General features: G+C 37.1%; 1 protein-coding gene across 1 annotated transcript in view; it reads right to left on the bottom strand.

The window, feature by feature from the left end:
- LOC150088715 (putative tRNA (uracil-O(2)-)-methyltransferase) overlaps positions 1-22,109 on the bottom strand; it is an 84,727-nt gene extending 62,618 nt beyond the window's left edge. Inside the window, exons 1-2 of the mRNA XM_090370291.1 lie at positions 21,630-22,109; positions 5,625-5,727 (exon numbers count right to left, since the gene is read on the bottom strand). Of these exons, the coding sequence (XP_090226417.1) occupies positions 5,625-5,727; positions 21,630-22,047 (521 nt within the window). The 5' untranslated portion in view covers positions 22,048-22,109. The remainder of the gene's footprint in view (positions 1-5,624; positions 5,728-21,629) is intronic.
- Positions 22,110-22,369: the final 260 nt, after the last annotated feature.

Here is a 22,369-nt window from a genome sequence, read left to right as displayed (position 1 = left end):
ATAAACAAATCTATTAAGTGAGTTAATAAAATGCTGATAAAAAATTAATAAGGCAATGTTTAATTTATTAAATATCTTATTAATAGATAACAGAGCAGCAAAGGCTCGATACGTTCTACATTATAAATAAATTAGTTTAGAAATGGAGGAATTACCTCTATGATGTCTTGTAGAACACTTCAGTGCTGATACTCTCTGTTGTTGAATAACTATACAAATAGATTACATGTATTCCACATCCTCATAAACAAAATCAATGATCCAATGCACTGCGTAATCAGAGGCCCACGGACCCCAAGCCCAACTCCAAAATACATAGAATCACCAACTCTAATCTTTGAGCGAGAGAATACAATACGACCATATTTTAAAAACAATTTAAATGCTTTAAAACCAAATAAATAATGAATCCATACTTTTAATACTTTAAAAACTAATATTAAAACATAAAAAACATTAAGACTCCTCTGAAACATTAGGAAACAAAATTCTTTAGTTTTTTAGAAGGCATGGGAGTAGCTGAAATATACATGCTACATGGAAAATAATTCTAGTAATACACATCATCTCATTTCTTTAAAAAGATGTTGCACAAGATGAAAACTGAAATGGATGACCAAAGAATTGAAAAAAATTTGTATGAAATAGGAGGCTTCCTGGAATATCTACTATACGAAATGGAACGTATAAAAGTAATTTGTAATCAGATTACTCAGAAGGTTGAGACAGGCTAAGGCTATACCAAGATAGTTAATGTACACAGTGAGCTACATTTCAGATGCATTCAATTTTTTTCTTAAATTAAGTTGTTTTTATTTCCATTTTCTGTGATCAATAGAAATGAAAAGTAAATACAGTTATCTCCTTATCACTTAATTACTAAGATTATAACTTTATAGAATGCTTAATAAAACTCCATGGGTTTACATTCTCTAAACTTAGCCATATTTAACCTCAGGGGCTCACATCTGGTGAGTATGGGCTTGGCACACCCAGGGTCCTGAGCTGAATATCATCATTCTTCTCTTTCTTGGTGATTCCTTTATTTCTTTCTCTCTCTCTCTCTCTCTCTCTCTCAGGGTAACTCAGGAATTTTTTTTTTGGCTGGTGCAGCATAAGCCTCAGGCTTCCTTGTACCATTATGGCTAATAATAATAATAATAATAAATATAGTTTAATTACAACTGTATAATATTTATTACTCTCCTCCCATATTACTTTTTTTTTAAGTCTATTTTCTCTTCGTATACAGGAACTCCCCAACTTATGTAATACTCGACTTTACGTAAGTTTTTGCTAGCCAGTGCAAACAAAAAATTTGTGGAAACATATTCTGCATCCCGCAGGAATAAATGGAGGTATCATGAAACTATCGTAATGTGAACCCAATAACACTGTTTTTTTGTTTTTTTTTAATGGAAATTGCACTACCCTTTCATTGTTATCATATGTTCCCGTTATAAGAATCAATTTTGAATGCCTTTGTGATATTTTTCTAAAGCACGTTTCTGGAGGTCACGACCAAAAAAACAGTAAAAACTATTTGCAATTTCCAATTTATTGGGCTTTTCTGTTTGTGCATCTAATTATAAATGGGTAGTAAACTCAATCTTATTGCATTTGCGATAATACCAATCACTGTAATTGTGCAGGTTTTGTTCCCCTTCAGTGAAATCTTCAATCATATAAAAAACAAATTTTCAGAAACTTCTCTTCATTCCTATTTACGTATTACAACAATGAAGGGAAAGTGACCAACGAAAACTGCAAGTGGTGGTAGTGCCAGGAAACTAAACAAAATTCATTTAGAAATGAAGATGAAAATGATTAAGAAGCAGAAAGCAGGACAAAGTTTGTCATCTATTGCAAGGGAATTAGGTCTCGCTGCTTCAACAGTGAATACTATTTTATAGGACAGTGCGCATATAAAAGAACATGACAAAGGATCAACGCACTTAAGATCAACAGTAATCACAAAACAGTGCTCAGGTGCTACATCAAAGATGGAACAGCTGTTAATAATATGGATGGAAAATCAGATTCAGAAGCGAATGCCCCTGAGTCTAATGTCTAATGACCATTCAAGCAAAAGCAACAAGCATTTATAAAGATATTAAGGATAAGTACGACAAACCCCAACCCAAGTTCGTGGCAAGCAACAAGTGGTTTAATAGGTTCAAGCATTGCACTGGTTTCCACAACGTTAAAGCATGCAGTGAAGTCGCCAGTGCTGATTCTGCAGCTGCAGAGAAATTTTGTGATGTGTTGGAAAAAATTATTGATGAAGGCAGCTATTCAATGCAGCAAATTTTTAATGTTGATGAGACTGCTCTGTATTGGAAAAAAAAATGCCAGATTGAACATACATTGCCAAAGAGGAAAATCCAATGCCAGGTTTCAAGGCATCACAAAAGATAGGGCCACGCTCTTGCTTGGGGTTAATGCAGTGGGAGATTACAAATTAAAACCACTGCTTGTGTACCATTCTGGAAATCCTCATGCATTTAAGGATATCAATAAAGCCACCCTACCCGTGCATTTCTGATCGAACCAGGAGAGCATGGATAACAATATCTCTCTTTGAGGATTGGTTTAAATGCTGCTTCATTCCTGAGGTTAAAAAATATTGTAAAGACAACAACGTTCCTTTCATGATTTTGCTTCTATTAGGTAATGTTCCTGGACATCCTATGCATCTAGATGATTTCAATTCAAACGTGAGTCATATTTCTACCGCCAAACAAGACTTCACTCATCGAACCTATGAATCAAGATGTTATTTCGAATTTAAATGCATACTATTTACACACAACATTTGCTCGGGCATTGTCTGCAGTAGACGATGAGAAAAATTTTACATTGAGAGACTTTTGGAAATCTTACAATATTTACCACGCCATCTTAAACATTAATAAGGCCTGGGCGGAAATATGCCCAAGGCATGTAAAAGGCTACGAAGGATTTGAAAAAGATAAATCATATGAAGAGGTTACAGATAAGATTGTAAAGGTTGCAGAGCTACTTCAGTTGGAGGTTGATGCCAAAGACATGGAGGAGTTAATAGAGGAAGAAGAGAAGGAATTATTTAACAAATAACATGTTGACTTGCAGACAGAAACAGTGAAAGAAGAAAATGCTGACGAAGCTCAAGATGAACCAAATGAGCAGCCGAGATGCTTCGTCGCCAGAGAGATGGCAATGGCATTTCGTGAAATTGCATTGCCGATGGCGAGGTTTGAGAAGATGGATCCTGACAGCGAATAATTCTTAAAAGTTAACAGAGGGGTGAATGATATGCTTGCTTGTTTGCTACAAAGAAATCTATGATGAAAAGAAAAAAGCCACCGTCCAGTCATCCATTAATATGTTCCTTCGTAAGGTTGAGCGGCCAACGCTTCTAAATCTCCACAGTCTTCAACCTCTGCAGTGTACTTATCAGCTGAAGATTTCGATTCTGGCAACGATGCTCAAGAGGTAAAACTTACTGCTGTTATGCCTGTCTCCTCTCTTTTTTTGGAATTTTATAATTTTGAAATTTTTTCTGCACACGAGATAAAAAAATTGAATAAATACAATAAATAATTCTATTTACATGTTCGTTGAACATTTCTTTTTTGATTCAATCAATTCAGTGAGCACAGTTGCAAATGCTGCACAAGCATAGGGGAAATTCCCCAACTTACGTAGCGTCCCGCAGAACACAACCCTTATGTAAGTTGGGGAGTTCCTGTATATGTATCCCTTCACAAGTGACATCAAAATTATCAGTCTTGTGTAACAATACAAGCAAAGCATGCACAGTATGTTTAAAACTAACAATATCGCATTAAAACTACATTTAACATATGAATTTCTTTTTTCCATACAATTTGTATAGATAAAAGAAAAATGGACTCCTAGCTTCTCTTTCTAGGATGATGTAACCAGAGGGCAGAGCTTCAAATTAAAGAAAGATAGCTGCATGTACACTGGACAAATGAAAATTTGCCTTCATTTGTTGCAGCAATCACCTGTTCACTGGCTGAAAGCAAATTTCTGCACATCTATCCTGAAACTCCTTCCTCAATTTAAATTTACACCCCTTATGTGTGTTGTCTGAGCAAGAATCAACATTTAGCTCACTAAATCAATTTGAAGCCTTAAACAGCTCAATCAGATCTCCTTGCAGGTGTCTAGTTTCCAGATAATGCAATATGCAGAACTAAAACCTTTCTTGGTAAGAATATCTGTTTGACTTACTAATCTCACTGCCCTTCTCTGCATCTGTTCCAAAAAATCAACATCCTTCCTAAAATGAGGCTTCCAGAGTTATATACGTAGTACTCAAGATGTGGCCCAAACTTATGGAACATGATAATCACTTCCTTGTTCTTCTATGATAATAACGATACTCACTTGCTTCCCTACAATGATAATCACTTCCTTCCCTACAATGATAATCACTTTCTTGTTGTTCTTATCGCTGCTGGCAAAATTCCTGTATATCATTGGCAAAACCACATGAGCTGTCCTGACAGCTTGTCTACACTGCTTAGAAAACTTCATGTCTGACTGCACAATTATCTCTAGGTCTTTTTTGTTCTCCACTACCCCAGTGTTGTACAACACTGGGGTTGTACCACACAGTTGGTAGTTAATATGGCATTATTGCTACCCATATGCAGTACCTTGCATTTATCAATGTTAAACTTTCAATTGCCACTTCTCAGCCCATCTGACTAATTTTTCTAAATCTTGTAATCATTATTATTAGTAGTAGTAGTAATAAATTATGTAAGAAAGCAAGCTTATATAGCATCAGCATTAAAAAAAAAAAAAAAAAAAAAAAAAAACACCTCATTTTTCCATTCACTCTAATAATGTCTAATTCTTCCTTAAATTTATTCAAACAACCAACTTCCACAATACCAGATGGTAATCTGTCCCTATTTTTTGGCTGAAAGCAAATTTTTGGAAGAAGATAAAATATAAAACTGGGGAGCCACTTTATTTTATTATTTTTTTAATCATTTTATTTTGACAGCACATATATAAGATTTGTTTCCTTCACTGTTCTGCCATTTTAATACTACAGTAAAACCCCAATTTAACAGACTGTATGGGGGTAAGGCTTCTCCAGTACAGTCAATTGTCCCTTAAACTTGAAAGAAAAAATTAGTCTATAAAGTTGATAGAACATTACGAAAAAATCCTGTACTACGAACTCAAAAACATTAAATGTTATAACATGGTATTTCATTGCATTTATTGTGTGGAGTGGAAAAGCTTAAAATTTTTCTGTTATGTAGTAGTAATAAGTACCCTCACTTTTGAGTACTGTCACTAAAGGCTCAGACAACTACTTATGTCTTAACACACTAAATAGGCTGACAGAAAGTGATAATGAGGAAAATCCTGGCTCCATGGTACTCAGCATTATTATAGAAAATATTTTAACTGATAATAAATACCATCAGAATGAGGCAGTTCCATCACATGGTCCTGCACAGATTTAAAAGACTGATTCAGTAGACATTATCTGTTATTTCTGAAGTCCATTAAAGCAAAGGTTTACTGTCATACTAATAATTTTAAGGGTTTACTTGATCTATTTAATGCTAAAAAAAATAAAATTTTATCCTTGCCTTCCAGTCCTTAAAACAAGCCTGTATGTACATTGTGGACCCAGAAGAAAGTCTGTTGATTTCTGATGGCAAGTATGAAATACCACAGCCTTTTCAATTTTATCTGAAAGGATAAAAGATTTTATAAAGTTATATTTTATTGCTCAGCCAGCATTTCATACTTCACAAAGTGATGTTCTCTGATACTATTCTGCTATTCAGTCTCAAAAGCACAATCATTCTAACAATTTTAAACAGCAACTTGCAGATGATGTGAAGAATTTACTTTGTAAACTGCACACATTTAAAAATATCCCATAAGAGAATTTCATAATAGCAGGTCACTTAAGAAATCTATTTTATTATTCCTTCAAATAGGAATATGAAAGAATTTACATGCATAAAATAATATTACACCAAATAAACAAACAGTTTAATTGAATTAATGACTCTTAAACCATGTGAAAGTAATAGCACTGAAACTACTCCTGACACCACATAGGAGGGGGGGAAACACTCAATGAAACTACCAAATTAATTAAACAATGAAAGCCTACTTTCACTATGGGAAGAGCCCCTCATAAGGTGGTGCAATGCTGTTGCCTCTGTTACACAAAAAGACAAAAGAAATCCTTCCCTAAAAGACAAAAGCAGCTCTCAAATAAGAAAATAACTGAAGTCACAATATAATAAAAAAAAAAAAAAATTAAAAGAAGGAATTGAAAGAATAAGGATATATGATACCCTTATCCTTTAAGACTAAGGGTATATTTTATTGCTCAGCCAGCATTTCATGCTTCATGATGTGACAAAACATTTTTTTTCAGGGAGCACCCAAACTGTTTATCTTATTATTATTATCATCATCGATAGACAGTATTCAGCTTTGTATCCATAAAAACGTTATAAAAACACAAAATGAGATTCAGGGGCTCACATCTGGTTAGTATGGGCTTGGCAAACCCAGGGTCCTGAGCTGGATATCATCATCCTTCTCTTTCTTGCTGATTCTACTTCTACTTCTGACTAACACTTTCTCTCTCTCTCTCTCTCTCTCACACACACACACACACAGAGTAATGCGGGAATTTTTTTTTTTGGCTGGTGCAGCATAAGCCTCAGGCTTCCTTGCACTATATGGCTAATAATAATAATAATAATGGAGTAAAATTTTTAAATTTTAATAAAATTACCAAATGCATATAATATTGCTAAAAATAAATCATTAAAGGAAAAAAACAAAAAAAAGGAAAAATGTAAATTCACTGTCCATTTCTCTGTTGCAGTTACAAGTTGCTAGTTTCCTAAATAGCTAGTTAACTGTGAGTAAGGGTTCAAAAAAGATTTGTATTTACCCAGAAGTAGTTGTTATAGAAAGATGAAATGTTTTTTGTTTGATACCTTGATTATCTCTATAGCAACTGCACAAATTTTGGTTTCGATCTGACATTTTATTATTTTTTTCTTTCCAGTGCTGAATGAAATGTCACAATGAATAAAATAGAACACAGATCGTTGATTTGGTTCCACTTTCTTGCAAAGGGAAAGACATCCAAAATAATAGTTACTGTTTATGGAGAAGACTGTCCAGGTTACAGTGCAGTGGCACATTGGAATAAACAATTCAAATGTGAAAGAACCTCAGTGCATAATGAAGAAATCCCAGGATGCCCAAAAACTGCTGTAATAGAAGAGAGTGTTGCAAAAATTCAGGCATTATTCCTGGAAGATCATAGTATTAGTGTCAAATAACTAGCTGCAGAGCTCCAAATTAGTGTAGGGTCTGTGAAGAACATCATCCATCAACAGCTGCATACGAGGATTCTGCTAGATGGTGTCCCAGACTTCTGATCCCTTGCCAGAAGGGGGAGAAGGGCACAATGTGCACACATGAAATGTTGTCGATGTACCAGGAAAAACATATGTTACAACCATGGAAGCATGCAGAATCACTACCCCCCCCCCCAAAAAGGCAAAGGTGCAACGAAGGTAATGCTGTCAATTTTTTGGGATCAGCATGGAGAAATTCTAACAAATTACCTTCAAAAGGGCTGTACTGTGATGGTAAAGTATTATTCATAAAGCTTTGTGCTGCTATAAAAGAAAAAAGATGGGGAAAAGCTGTCAAAAAGGCGTGTGCTTGCTCCATGATAATGCCCCCCATGCATTCCTTGCATATTGCAGTGAGGTGTGCCCACAAATATGGGTTTGAAATATTGCCACATTCTGCTTATTCCTCCAACCTCGCAGAGGTGTAGTAGGGGGGGTACAGAGGGGAGCAGTTTCCCCCGGACACCAAGCTTCACAGGTGCAAACTGAAGGATAAAATGGAAAGGATAGATGTGAACTTTGGAGAGTACCTATAGAGAAAATAATCGGGTGAAAAAGAAGGGTGACTAGAGAACTAGGCAAGGACATAGAAATTTCGGCAGAAGAAAAGATCACGCAAGTCATGAAAAGTGCCATAGACCAGCATCAACAGGAAATGACATACTAGGTTTGCTCCACTTATTGACCCGAACCTAAAATTTGGATTCTTACTCGATATTAAAGATCTTTTTAGAAATGAAGATTTGAATATTGTTCATCAAAAATGTAACGTATCTGGAAAATTTTATGACATGGATGTAGAAGGTTCAAAGTTATTTAATGAAATATGTGACTACAAAATGCTTCTTGAGACCCACAGAATCTCTGCACCCAATACTTCTATGGAAGTTTTATTTTTCATTGTAAGTCATGGAGAAGATGTTTCAAATTCTTCTTGCCATTGGCATTTCCATTGCCAGCTGCAAAATTCAGCAAATTGAAAATGATTCAGTATTACTTTCAGGCATCAATGGGACAGGATCGGATTAGTAACTTAGCCCTTCTGAGTATAGAGGTTGATTTTGATGATGTCATCAATAAGTTTGTAGAAGTGAAAGCAAGGAAAATTAACTTACATTTAAAATATTTATGTAATGTATTAGAAGTACCTATGATTTTTTGGTGTCTTTAGTTCACCACATTGCAAGTAGTTAATATTTAATGGTCATCATTTCACAGGCTTCACGTTCAAAACATTAACAATTTCACTATATATTTTTCAATCATTTTTAATTTGGAAATAAATTAAGTTTATTGTATATCAAAATTGCTATTTTCTCTAATAAAAATATACAGCTTTGTTTATAAATCATTTCATATTATTTGCCAGAATACGGCAGCCCTGGGATTTCAAGGGATAAATGAAAACTAAATTGAATAAAGATGCCAAAAAGCTAAATTGATTGAATAAAATCCATGAAACCACTTCACTCTGAAATGGACATATATATGGATTATAATTATCTATCACATTCACATTACATTATCACACTCAGGGGTGCCAGGAAGACATGTTGCTACCGGGCATTGACAACCCTAGCTACGCCTCTGTGACCTGGTACTCTAGGATTTCTTCCTCTTTCCTGCCCTGAAGTTCTTTCTTTGTGAAAAACACTTTGCTACTAATGATGAGGTGATTTCTGCTGCCCAGTCATGATTTGAAGGCCTTCTACAAAACTAGCCTACAGAAGTGTATTGAGAAGTAGCAAAAATTTGTTATTTTGTGTGTTGGCTATGTTGAAAAAGTGTCATTTGTGGTGTTCTGTTTCAACCTTCTGTCACAACTACTTCAACGTTGATAAAAGCTATTTATTTCGACAGCATAAAAATATGCCTATAAAGAAACTAAAAGTGAGAATGAAACAAAAGAGTAATATTCAACTATCAAATGGTAATTTTTATAACACTACAAGATTGCAGGAGTATATTTCAATGCAGAATTCAATGTGGCAAGTAAAATAAAACAAAAAGGTCTATATTTTACTGCATTTGATTTTAAATACAGGGAGATTTTTGTTCCTACCAGAGAATGAATTGAGGTAATGTTCATCTTTCAAATATCATTATCCATGGTTCTGCCCAAGGTCCTAATATCTTGTAAATTTTAGTTTTAAAATGATAACAGTAATTTAGGCAGAATCATGGATAGTGATATTTGTCTCTAAGTTGAACATCAGCCCAAACTTTAAGGTTGAACATGTCTTCAGTAGGAGGGACGATCTACTCATGATGAAAATCAAACACAGTAAAGTGTACAAATTTCTATATCAATTTTTCACAAATGTTAAAACACATTAAAGGGAAACATGAAAACTTTTATATTTAATATCACAAGGTAACATAAAAAAGTTTGTTGAAGGAAGTTTTAAACAATTAGATTGCCCAGCTAGTCATTATAAATCACCAATGAAACCAGGTTTTCAAAGGATCCGTCTCATTTTTTGACGAAAACAAAAATGAAACAAATCAAGATGCATACATAGCAGGCTCAATATTCTTGTTCCTCCACTGTTTGAAGAATCCTCCACTGTTTGTCAAAGGAATAAGAGTGATTCTTCACTCTTATTCCTTTGACAAAATATTTGACCAATTAGAAAATTTGCCACAAGATACAAATATAAAAAATCTTAACTGTATGATTCAGCATTTTTGGTAATCCAATTTAACCAAGGGCAATACATGTACAAACAACAGTAATATTATTGTGCAACACAACAACAGAGGTTACATTTATCACAAATTCTAATCTCAATATAACTAACCTATGCTTGCTAAGCTAATATTAAGGTGCCAGAAGTATTTAATTTGAAAATATACAAGCAAGCAGAAGGAACAAAAGTAAATGATAACAATGCTGCAACTGTTCATTTATTTAGTTTTATTTTAGCCAAAGATGGAACTGCCTCCTTAAACTAAGTGACATTATTGGTATTATATACATTAAAATTCATGAATTACATATAGCATGGTACCATATCATTGTCACTGGCATATGATATTGAAAGCAAATTCAGCTGTTCTTATTCTAAAAAGGAATGTAGATATAATAATAATAATAATTCAATTTATTCAGAGCATCACGAGACACGTTACACACAATGCTGAGGAAAATTCTCTTCAATAACCTCAGTCGGCAAGATGAATCAATACTAATCATGAATTTATTTTATTTTTGTTACACAGAGCATTAAAACTATGATAAATGAATTAGCTTTCGGCTAGGTGGCAGCCTTCATCAGATTAAAATACTTTGAATGGCAGTTGGAATAGAGATGCACTGCCAGGATGGTGCGTGAGGCACGTGGTTAATTGTTTGTTGATGTTTGTGGCTGTGACGTATGGTGGTGACGTGGCCAGCGTTTGTCTATGGACAGAATTACTGCTTCTGTGATGGGGTTAAGTTGACAACCACTGTTCCTGTTCAACGAGGTATCCGAGCATTTTATACTTAACGATTCCAACCAGGTGCGCCTTAGGTAATGGTGGGACTTGTCTACAACCACAACATCGCGGTGTGGGTCGATGTCGTGGTGGGTTGTCCAGACATGCTCGGCAATAGCTGAGTGTTCTACATCCGCCAAACGGATCGCCCTTTTATGTTCTGAGAGGCGTTTCTCGAGACGACGTCCAGTCTCTCCAAAGTAGCAGCTCGTGCAGTCACGGCAAGAGATGCGATAGACCAAACCACTCTGTAGAAGGGTGGGGACAGGTGTTTTTATGTTGGAAAGGAGAGAATGCAGTTTCTTGCCTGGGAGTTGGATGCACTTTACCCCATGCGATCTTAGGATTCTACCGATCTGCTGTGACAGGTTGGGGTAGTATGGGATGAATGCCCTCGTGGAAGACTCGTCACTGTTGGCGTTGCTGTTGGTCGTCACGTTGTCGCGTGCTTGTAGATCACATCTGTTAAGTACATCGATGGGGTAGCCACACCTCGTAAGGTCTACTTTGACTCTGGTGATCTCTTTGCGCCTTTCATCTGCAGAGCTGGAGTGTGTCCAGGCGCGAGTTAGCAAGGTTCGGGCGGTTGAGAGGAGGTGGCCCCATGCGTGTGCTGACTGGAAGTTGGTAAATTGGCCAGCACACATAGGCTTACGATAAACCGTCGTCTTCAAGCATGTGTCTTCACACCGGACAAGTGTATCTAGGTATGGTATAGAGTTGTTCGACTCCAGCTCAATCGTGAATTTTATGAAGGGCGACAGTGAGTTGATGTGGGTTAGGAGTCGCTGACCTGAGTCTCTAGGGATCACTACGAACACATCGTCTACGTAGCGACACCAAAAGGCGATGTGATCCGGTGCGTGTGTAAACGCACGTCCCTCTAACTCCTCCATCACGATGTTTGCAGTGACCGAGCTGACAGGGGAACCCATGGCTGTGCCATGTATCTGCTGGTAGATTGAACCATTAAACATGATTGCACCCCCTGTTAAGCACAGTCTGAGGGCGGCGGAAATGTCATCAGGCGTCAGCTTAGTTCTGTCGCTAAGGGTTCCATCATTATCCAAGAGTTGTTTTGCGCAAGAGATGGCAAGTTCCACAGGGATGGAGGTAAAGAGTGATACGACATCGAACGATGCCATGACTTGATCATGACTCGATATGGATATAGTGCGGATCCTTTCTATGAACTCAACACTGTTGGAGACGGTGTAGGTGGTCTTGCCAACTAGAGGAGAAAGAAGTCTCGAGACAAATTTAGACAGCTCGTAAGTCGGTGATCCACAGCAGGATACAATAGGTCTTAGTGGCGTGCCTTCTTTGTGCACTTTCGGCAGGCCGTAAAACCGTGGGATCTGACACCCGGAGGCACGGAGGTGATTACGGGTTGACTGTGTGATTTTCCCTTGCTTCAGCCAAGTGTTGATGAGGATATTCACCTCTGACTCCCATCGTTCCAAAGCCTTGTTGGGGTTGATGGTTAGGGGTTTGTAGACGGTAGTGTCTCGTAAGAGCAGTAAGGCTTTCGCCATGTAATCAGTGTGGTTCATTACAACTGTACGACGGCCTTTGTCCGCCGGTAGAATGACGATGGACGAATCCCGTTTCAGTGCCTTGAGGGTAGAAATCTGTATACGGCTGAGGTTTGAAGAGACGGGGCGAGCATGGTGTAGAACTGCTGCAGTCTTTAAGCGGATTGCGTTGGCTACATCCTCTGGGAGGCGTGATAAGCTTGCTTCCACACCCAAGGCGATGTCGGTGATCGGTGGGTGCTTTGGAAGAACGGCAAATGTCATGCCAAGGCTCAATAAGTTTATTTGTTCTGCAGATAACTGCTTGCTGCTTAGGTTCAATACGAAATCCGTGCAATTTGTGAGAGGGGGGCATTACGCTGGCGCCGAAATTGACGGGATTCATTAATCAAAGTATTGAACTTACGTTTCTGTCGGGCACAATAACGATCTGATTCTCTGACGGCCTGGCAACATAAAGTATTGATTACCTTGGTGTAAATAGGATCGGGAATCAGAGCCTTAAGGTCGGCAAGTAGGGCTGTTTTGCTCGCTGAAGCACGTTGTATGTCACGATGTATGTCTGCAGATGAAAGGTGCAAAGAGATCACCAGAGTCAAAGTAGACCTTACGAGGTGTGGCTACCCCATCGATGTACTTAACAGATGTGATCTACAAGCACGCGACAACGTGACGACCAACAGCAACGCCAACAGTGACGAGTCTTCCACGAGGGCATTCATCCCATACTACCCCAACCTGTCACAGCAGATCGGTAGAATCCTAAGATCGCATGGGGTAAAGTGCATCCAACTCCCAGGCAAGAAACTGCGTTCTCTCCTTTCCAACATAAAAACACCTGTCCCCACCCTTCTACAGAGTGGTTTGGTCTATCGCATCTCTTGCCGTGACTGCACGAGCTGCTACTTTGGAGAGACTGGACGTCGTCTCGAGAAACGCCTCTCAGAACATAAAAGGGCGATCCATTTGGCAGATGTAGAACACTCAGCTATTGCCGAGCATGTCTGGACAACCCACCATGACATTGACCCACACCGCAATGTCGTGGTTGTAGACAAGTCCCACCATTACCTAAGGCGCACCTGGTTGGAATCGTTAAGTATAAAATGCTCGGATACCTCGTTGAACAGGAACAGTGGTTGTCAACTTAACCCCATCACAGAAGCAGTAATTCTGTCCATAGACAAACGCTGGCCACGTCACCACCATACGTCACAGCCACAAACATCAACAAACAATTAACCACGTGCCTCACGCACCATCCTGGCAGTGCATCTCTATTCCAACTGCCATTCAAAGTATTTTAATCTGATGAAGGCTGCCACCCAGCCGAAAGCTAATTCATTTATCATAGTTTTAATGCTCTGTGTAACAAAAATAAAATAAATTATGAATCCAGAGCACGCAGGCGTGTTTTATTATGTACTAATCATGAAATAAAGTATGAACTATATATTGTAAAACAGCTACAGTAAGTAAAAAATAATAAGTGACTCAAGGTCACACACTAGGCTTCCCTCTCCTTGCTCATTCCACTGTGGAGTGAGTGAGGAGAGGGAAGAATAACAAAGCTGATGCTCTCTCTCACGTATACTATTTTCAAGTGGTTATATATACCAAACCAAATAATACAAGCACATATTAATCAATGGCAACATATCTTCAAGATGTGAACTTGCTAGCATGCAATTTGCAAATGCATGCTTTTGGTTTTGCATGCTGCTCTTTAAACATTAGACTGTTAACCTAAGATTTTTTATCTTAGGTCCACAGTATAATGATTGAAAGAGCAATATGCAAAAACAAAAGCATGTTTTTGCAAATTGCATGCTAGCAAGTTAGCATTAGCAAGGGCACATGATCAAGAAAGCAAGCTTATATAGCATCAGCCAAAAAAAAAAAAAAAAAAAAAAAACACACACACACACACATATCTTTCTCATTTCACCCATCCATTCACTCCAAATGTTTGTCTAGTTCTGCCTTGAATCTATTTAAGCTATCAACTTCTACAATGACAGATGGAAGTTTGTTCCAGCAATTTTTTCTGCTCCTGGAACAGAGAAGTTTTTCTGATTTATTTTCTGTTTTATTAGCTTAAATTGGCATATTAACTTATTTTCTAGAGTAACTTTATATTCCTATTTACGATACTTAGTTTAAAGTAACTTAGATAGAGATTTTGTAGGTATTACTTAGTATCGGTAAGGGTATCAAATCCACGTGTTTACTGTTCGTAAATTGCCGCCATTGTTACGCGATACAAAATATCTCGAACTAGATAGCATAAGCTTAATATAATATAGTATAGTACATAATATTGTCAATTAATCAGTAAAATCTATTAATCTTGTTGAACTTCATTGTCAATTAAATTGTACTTTTAACTATACATATAACGACTTCTATAAAGATTTCTCATAATCTGCTTTTGCCTGCCTAACCTCCTTTGTTACAGACCAGTTTATATCTAATCATAGGCTTCTGTGCCACCTGTTAATTTATGTATCCCATGAATATTCTTCTCTGCCACATGTCTAATTAGTTCATCTGACATCCATTTAGGACTAAATCTTGAACAATATTTCTTATTTGGTATGAAAAGCCTAGTGGCTTCCAAAATTAATTCTTTGAATGCTTCCCATTTTGAATTTGCTGTTGGTAACATCATCAGTTGGTCCCACTGTATAGAATTTAAATACTGTCTCAGACCACCGTAGTCACCTTTACGAAAGTAAAAACCCTTCCCTTTACCCCTGATGGTAGTTACCTCTTTGAGTAAATCCCACTTCAGCACACTGTGATCACTGCCACCTAGTGGTTCCTTTATTTGCAGATTCTTAATGCATGAAGAATCACTACTGATAACCAGATCAAGTGTATTACTCCCTCTAGTTGCCGCCTGAACATGCTGCTGTAGAAAACAATCATCCAATAAATCCATAAAAGCCTTGCTAGTGTGCAAATGACCAACCCACAAATTCCAGTCAATCTCTGGGAAATTAAAATCCTCCATTATAAGACACTCTGATTCTCTGCACAATTGCTCATTATACTCATCAGATTCAATAGGCCTATAACACACACCTACTCATTTTTCCTTTCCCAGTGCTTATGTCACACAAAACAGACTCAACATTGCATTGTCCACCAACATCAATTGGATGCACTTCCTTTGACTTTATGTGTTTCTTAACTAACAGCATAACCCCTCCTCCCTTCCCTGTGTGACACCACGTCTCCGATAACCCAACAATATCTGCCTTTGATGTCTTGACTAGCACTTCAAGCTCATCAAATTTATTAACTATACTCCTAGCATTGGTGTATATGCAAGTATATATTCACCTGTTTCTACTCTTAGTTACCCTAACACAGCCCATGTATTTAATTGTTCCACTACGACTCCCAGCAGTTCTGGAAATCCCCATTGCCTTGCTTTCCAGGCTGCTGTTCAATTGCATTTCAATAGAAGCAGTGAAAGAATCACTTTCACCTCTGCCAGTGACTTCTGTTAATCTATTTGTCCATTTATCCCCCCCTCAAGCTAGCAGGTTTCCGACCCACCTAACTCTGCCTCGATAGCATCAGCAAATATTCTTGCACCCTTTCTATTTAAGTGTATCCCATCCCTGTAGAAGTAGTCTCTCCTGTTAAAAAGCACAGACCAGGCTGAGAAAAATTGTACCCCTTCAGCCTTGCACAATCTCTTATCATATACTCCCTCCTATTGTGTCTGGGCAGAATTGCAGACACTTTCAAATTCAACCCTAACTCACGGCTTTTTTTCAACATTTGACCTGTACTTGTTAAGTAATTCTGCCATCTTGAAGATATGTTGCCATTGATTAATATGTGCTTGTATTATTTGGTTTGGTATATAATTATTAAGCATAATTTTACATAAGTATGCATACCCTTTTAAAATTTAAGAATGTTTTTTATTATTTGCTCAGTTTGTAAATTAACTAAACCTTGTTATTCTATATAATATAATACTGTATGCATCATTCTTGTTAATACCAACTAAAACAGTGCAAAATAATTTTAAAAAAGTTATTAAATTAATAAAACACAATAAATAGAGATCATACAAAAAAGTAAATTAAAAACAATTTATTAATTTAATGTTTGTTTTATTTAATGATGTATTATTTACTCTTGCTTTGCATCTCTCTCTCTCTCTCTCTCTCTCTCTCTCTCTCTCTCTCAGAGTAATTCAGAATTTTTTTTTTTTTTTTGGCTGGTGCAGCATAAGCCTCAGCCTTCCCTGCACCATATAGTTAATAATAATAATAATAATAATATTATTATCTTCTTAAATAGTAAATCTAATTTTTTAGAGTTAATTATGTTTTGCTGCCCACCCTCTGCCATCCCATCCTTCACAGAAAGCAGTTCATTTCCTTGCTAAAATTATACTTTTTTTTTCAAATTTATGTTCAATATCAATTTTACTTTGCTCTCCCCCCACCAGTCCTTGGTTATGGGGAAAATATGTGCCAGTGACCACTAATTTAATGCCACTGGCAGGTCCATGAGATGTAAATCTACATTAGCAGGTGAGTTAATTAATTTTGTAAGGAAAACATAATTCACTCTAAAAAATGAGATTTACATTTATTGCAGATTTTGGTTTTTATAAGTGTAGAGCTGAGATCAGAAATTATACATAATGCATCCAATGAAAAGTTCATTTTAAAATTTTCCATTATAATATTCATTTGAACTCCAGTATAGCGTACACCGGTGGGTAGTTTGATGAAAGTGAGGAAGAGGCGGTGATTGAAAGGTGAAGACACCTCCTACTGACTGCTATGATTGACTGGTGGATGTCAATCAAGAGTATATGGTTGTTTGAGATTGTAGAAGTAAATGCAAAATTATTTCTCCTCCTAAGAGACACCTGGTTACAGCTACTGGCCAGGAGGTGAAGATACATATTCTATTATGGTACAGAAAATTATACTATACAAAATTTTAAAATACAGGTAGGCCCTGATTTATGCGGGGTTATGTTCCACCTCCTCAGGGTCAATGGCTGAAGTAGCATAACTCGAGGAAAAATTATAATGTATTTAAATGAGATAGGTTCCTTCACTACGAAAATTGAACCATAAGAGTTAATATAAGTGTTTTTTATATTAAACATTTGTGGTTATTTTATAATTATGAGATATAAATAATATTTATAGAAAATATGAATAATAAAATAAAAATTTAAGCTTGCTACTTCATTCCTGTAAAGCCATCTTTGGAGTACGTAGTAATGCCACTGTCTGCCCCCCTACCCATTGATGTTCTTTGACAGTGGCATAATGAGGCGGCGTTAATGTGATGAGCCTAATGGTGGGTCAACTGGTTCTGCAGGTTCTTTGGCCTTAGAAAAAGAACTGCAAAGGGCAAAGTGCGTTAGTTGTCTGATGGCACCAGAGGTTTCCCCCATCTCTGCATTGTGTACTGTGTGTTACACAGAACTCTGTGAAGGCCAGAAATTTAAAAAGCTTGTGGGGAGTGGAAGGAAAGAAGAACTATAGCAGTGACGTCTGCTGAGTCTTTCTCCCTTCTAGCATATTGTAGCAGGGCTTCAATATGTTAATAACAGCTCTTTAGATGGAAGAGCTGAGTTCCCGGTCTGAGTCATTATCACATAGGGTTTCACAGCCTATTTGTATTTGTGCCAAAGCTGGTTGAAATGTCTTTGTGGTGATGATCCTAATTGGCACAATCTCCTGCTCTTCCTCCTTAGCCAGTTATGCAGCCAGCTCCTCTAAGTTCTCCTTTGAAAGAGGCTCAACATGATTTTGCAGTAACTCACTGACATCATCAATGTCAACCATGTCAAGGCCAACATCCTCAGCCACCTGAGTGACATCTTCAGCCACTGCTGAAACTGGCTCAAACTAAAGAAAGTGTAAGAGTGCATCAGGTCACAATTTCCTCCAAAAGCCTTCATGCATGATTGCAACACTTCTTTCCAGGCTGCAGCAGTATTACTTATGGCCTTAAGGATGCTCTAGGACCTCCAGTAGTCCCTCACAGTCACTGAGTTAGATGCCTGAACTGCCCCAACAATCCTTTGAAGGCCGTACGTAAACAGTACGCCTTGAAGGTCGCAATGACACCCCGATCCATTGGCTGTAACAGTGAGGTAGTATTGGGTGGCAGATAAACGACCTTCACATTCAGAACATCGCTAGGGATATCTTTAAGATTGGCTGGATGCCCTGGAGCATTGTCGAGGATTAAAACAAGGTTTTTGGGCAAGTTGTTTGCTGCACAAAATTGGGCCACCTCTGGGCAAAAGTATGAAGTGTACCATTCACTAAAAAGGGTCTGGGTCACCCATGCCTTCTTATTAAATTGCCAGAAAACAGGAAGTCACGTCTTCACATTTGCCCTTCACATAACATGTGGATTCTCTGAATGGTACACCAACATCAGCTTTAACTTAAAAGTGCCCAATGCATTACCACCCAGAAGTAATGTAAGTTGATCTTTTCCAGCCTTATAACCAGGGGCATACCTCTCTTCACAGGCTATGTACGTCCTACTAGGCATCTTCCAGTACAACCTCATTTAATCAACGTTAAAGACAAAGTGTGGGGTGTAGCAGCCTTCATCCATTAACTTTTGGAATATGGGAGAATATTCCTCAGCACCTGCAATGTCGGCACTAGCCACCTCACCAGTAATTTGTACATTGTGAATTCTGGTCTGGTTTTTGAACCAGGAAAACTAGCCACTACTAGCCGAAAATGATTCCTCCCAGTTCCTCACGCCACTCACCAGATTCCATACGACGAATAACATCCATTTTCACTTCAATCGTTAGAGATTTGCGACTTTTTTAACATGTGCAGGCAGAAATTCACCACTGCACTTAGAAGACATAATTGCACAATTTATTTAAAATAATAAGGCACTAACGAACACAGAAAATTATTAAACTTTAAGGCACAGCTCGCAACACATGCACACTGGTGGATGAGGAGAAAGCAACTGACCTCGACACTAGTGCCATCTAGGTACCCACTTCCTGTGCTGTGTTTTATGCTTGTGCTTTCAAATTTTCTTTATATATATATATATATATATATTTTTTTTTTTTTTTTTTTTTTTTTCATTATTATTTTAAAAGAGCATTAATGTGAAACGGTGTAAATTGAAGCATCGTAAATCGGGTCCTACCTGTACATGTAATACTTGTTATCTGATTTATACAATATATATATATAATAGTATTTAGTAAATGCAATATTTATACAATAGTAAAACTTATTTGTACAAATTGTATTATACAATACTTGAAATACTTGTTTTCTGTTTAAGGCTAACCACTTAATTAATATAAACAGGTAAAAAACTTAATATGGCTACATTTAAAGCATAACTTCTGATTTGACCCATAGTAATGGGAGTAAGCCTCCGTAGCCTAGTGGTCAGGAGCGGGAGTGCAGTAGCACACGCTCTGAGTAGACCGGGGTTCAAGCCCCTGACTGCTGAATAGAGTACTGCCAACCTGCACCAGACCAGCGTGGCAGATTATGATCCATTTCCCTCAGCACGAATTGTTGAGGAGGCTTCCATCCTGCAGTGGATTGATAATGGCTGCAGTTCGCCTTTTTTTTTTTTTTTTAACGGGAGGTTCACTATATTTACATAAGCACAAATATTTACAGCAGAACAGCGTACATCACGTCACATGAAAAGAAAATTCAGGTATTACAGTCGTACAATATAATACAAAATTAAAACTTGAAAGTTCATTTTACTATTTCGGGCAGTCTGTTTCTTCTGTGGGAGTAGAGTGGGGTAGGTAGGACATACATACCTTTAAATATATTTCATGATCAAATCAGGATTCCTAAAGACCACCAGCACGTGTCTGGAAGACCAGGGTGCCGTATATGTTTTCTTACACTTGTATCTGCAAGTAGGAGTTTTCAAGAACTTCTTCTCTATATGATTTGCTTGTGCAAAGCTTTTCAGGGTTGATATTTAAGTTATTAAACAGCTTTATAGTGTTTGCTGGAATTTTCCTAGCTGCGTAAATGTAGCCCTGAGATGCAATTCCATATCTGCAACTTCTCTATTTTTCTCAAGGTGTTATTATCCAGTCTCAGACTTTCGGTGAATCCATCCGTCCAGTTAAGAGCCGAACAAGTGTCATTACATTCCATGTGGTGATCATTTGTCTCCAGGGTGTGATCTCTAGATTGGACTATAATATAACTCTTGAAACGTTAAAAGGCTTAGCTGTAATTCTGTTTAGCCATCTGAAGAGCCAGTATTTGAGTCCTAGAAAGGCTTTGATACTGCTTTCAGGAGCAGAAGACCAGATTTATTCTGCATATAGGGGAATAGGAATAAAATCTACCCTTTAATTGAATCTGCCCTTTACATGAATAAAAACATCGGATCCACATGAACTACATTCTCATTGTTTTTGTGTTCACATATTTTTTGAAATTTTTCCTATTTGTCATTCAGTAAAACTTATTAAAGAGATGAGATTCTTCCTCTTGCTCAGATTATACACTTGAGGAGTCATAAACTCAACTGAGAAAAGACAGTTGTAGAATAGATGTGGAGAAATTTGCCTTCTGCCAGCGAGTGGTTGATTGCTAGAACAAACTTCCATGGTTGTTGTGGAAGTTGATAGCTTAAATAAATTCAAGGAAGAACTGGACAAACTTTTGGAGTGAGTGGATGGGTGAAATGGGAAGGTTTTTTTTTTTTTTTTTTTTTTTGGCTGATGCTGTATAAACTTGCTTTCTTGCATCTTATATCTTTACTAATGCTAAAATATACATATGTCAATTATCTTATTACAATCCAAAGCCATCAGATAAAGTTTTCCCATTTTAAAAGACTTTGTATAGTACCAATATCTAAAAATAAGATAACGTATGTGGAAATAAGCCACTTATCCCAAATGATAAGCTAAAATTTTATAATTTCCATTAATTTCCACTTCTAAATGGACTTATGAGTGCATGTTTTTTTTTTTTTTTTTTTTTGCAAAAACCTAAAGTTAAATACATTAACAGTTTTTATCTTTGATCTAAACAATACATATACATACATATACATATACAATATATATACATATATTTGCATGACGTGCAAGATAATTTTAAATATACAGACCAAGTGACATAGTGAGCTGAATTCTTACCTATGAAAACAACTTCAATTTCTGGCGGAAATTTTGGATGCTTTGGTAGCAGATATCTCTCTTGTACAACAATCCCCATTCTATCTTCTGACCAAATATCAAAGCAATGATCAAATGCCCACTGAAAATGCTCTAGTGATCTAACTTTCCTAATAATGCTCTTTTCAGGCTGACACCTAAAATCACAGGTATGAATATCCAATAAATTAATCAATTTGACGAAGTCTAGATTTACAGAACCAAGATTGTCTTCAGTTTCAGAAGTGATATTTAACATATTCACTAACCATGATTCCAAGACTTCGGTCCCAATGATTCTTCTATTCACTATATGTGGCCTTTCTACTAATATCTTAACTGCTGCCCAAAAATTCTCTTCCTTAATATCAACATCAGCTTCAGTAATTAAATTCCACATCGCAACTCCTACAGTATAGTTCGTCTACTCAACAAAATTAATACAAATTTACCCACATTACAACAACGTGCTTCCGGTTTAATCACAAGCATGTGTAAAAATATGCTATCAGCGCCACCTCTCTAATTTCCCCACCCTTATTAATTAAAAAAAAAAAAGTTAAAATGCAGCCATTATAAACCCACTGCAGGACGGAAGCGTCAACAATTCATGCTGAGGGAAATGGACCATAATCTGCCACGCTGGTCCAGTGCGGGTTAGCAGATCGACCGTATTCAGCAGTCAAGGGCTTGAACCCCGGTCTACTCAAAGAGCGTGTGCT

The sequence above is a fragment of the Mastigoproctus giganteus genome, chromosome 3, assembly GCF_048544385.1.
Source record: "Mastigoproctus giganteus isolate SK-2022 chromosome 3, ASM4854438v1, whole genome shotgun sequence".
Taxonomy (NCBI): Eukaryota; Metazoa; Arthropoda; class Arachnida; order Uropygi; family Thelyphonidae; genus Mastigoproctus; species Mastigoproctus giganteus.
The sequence above is the reverse complement of the archived record's forward strand: the minus strand, read 5'-3'. Positions and strand labels throughout refer to the sequence as shown.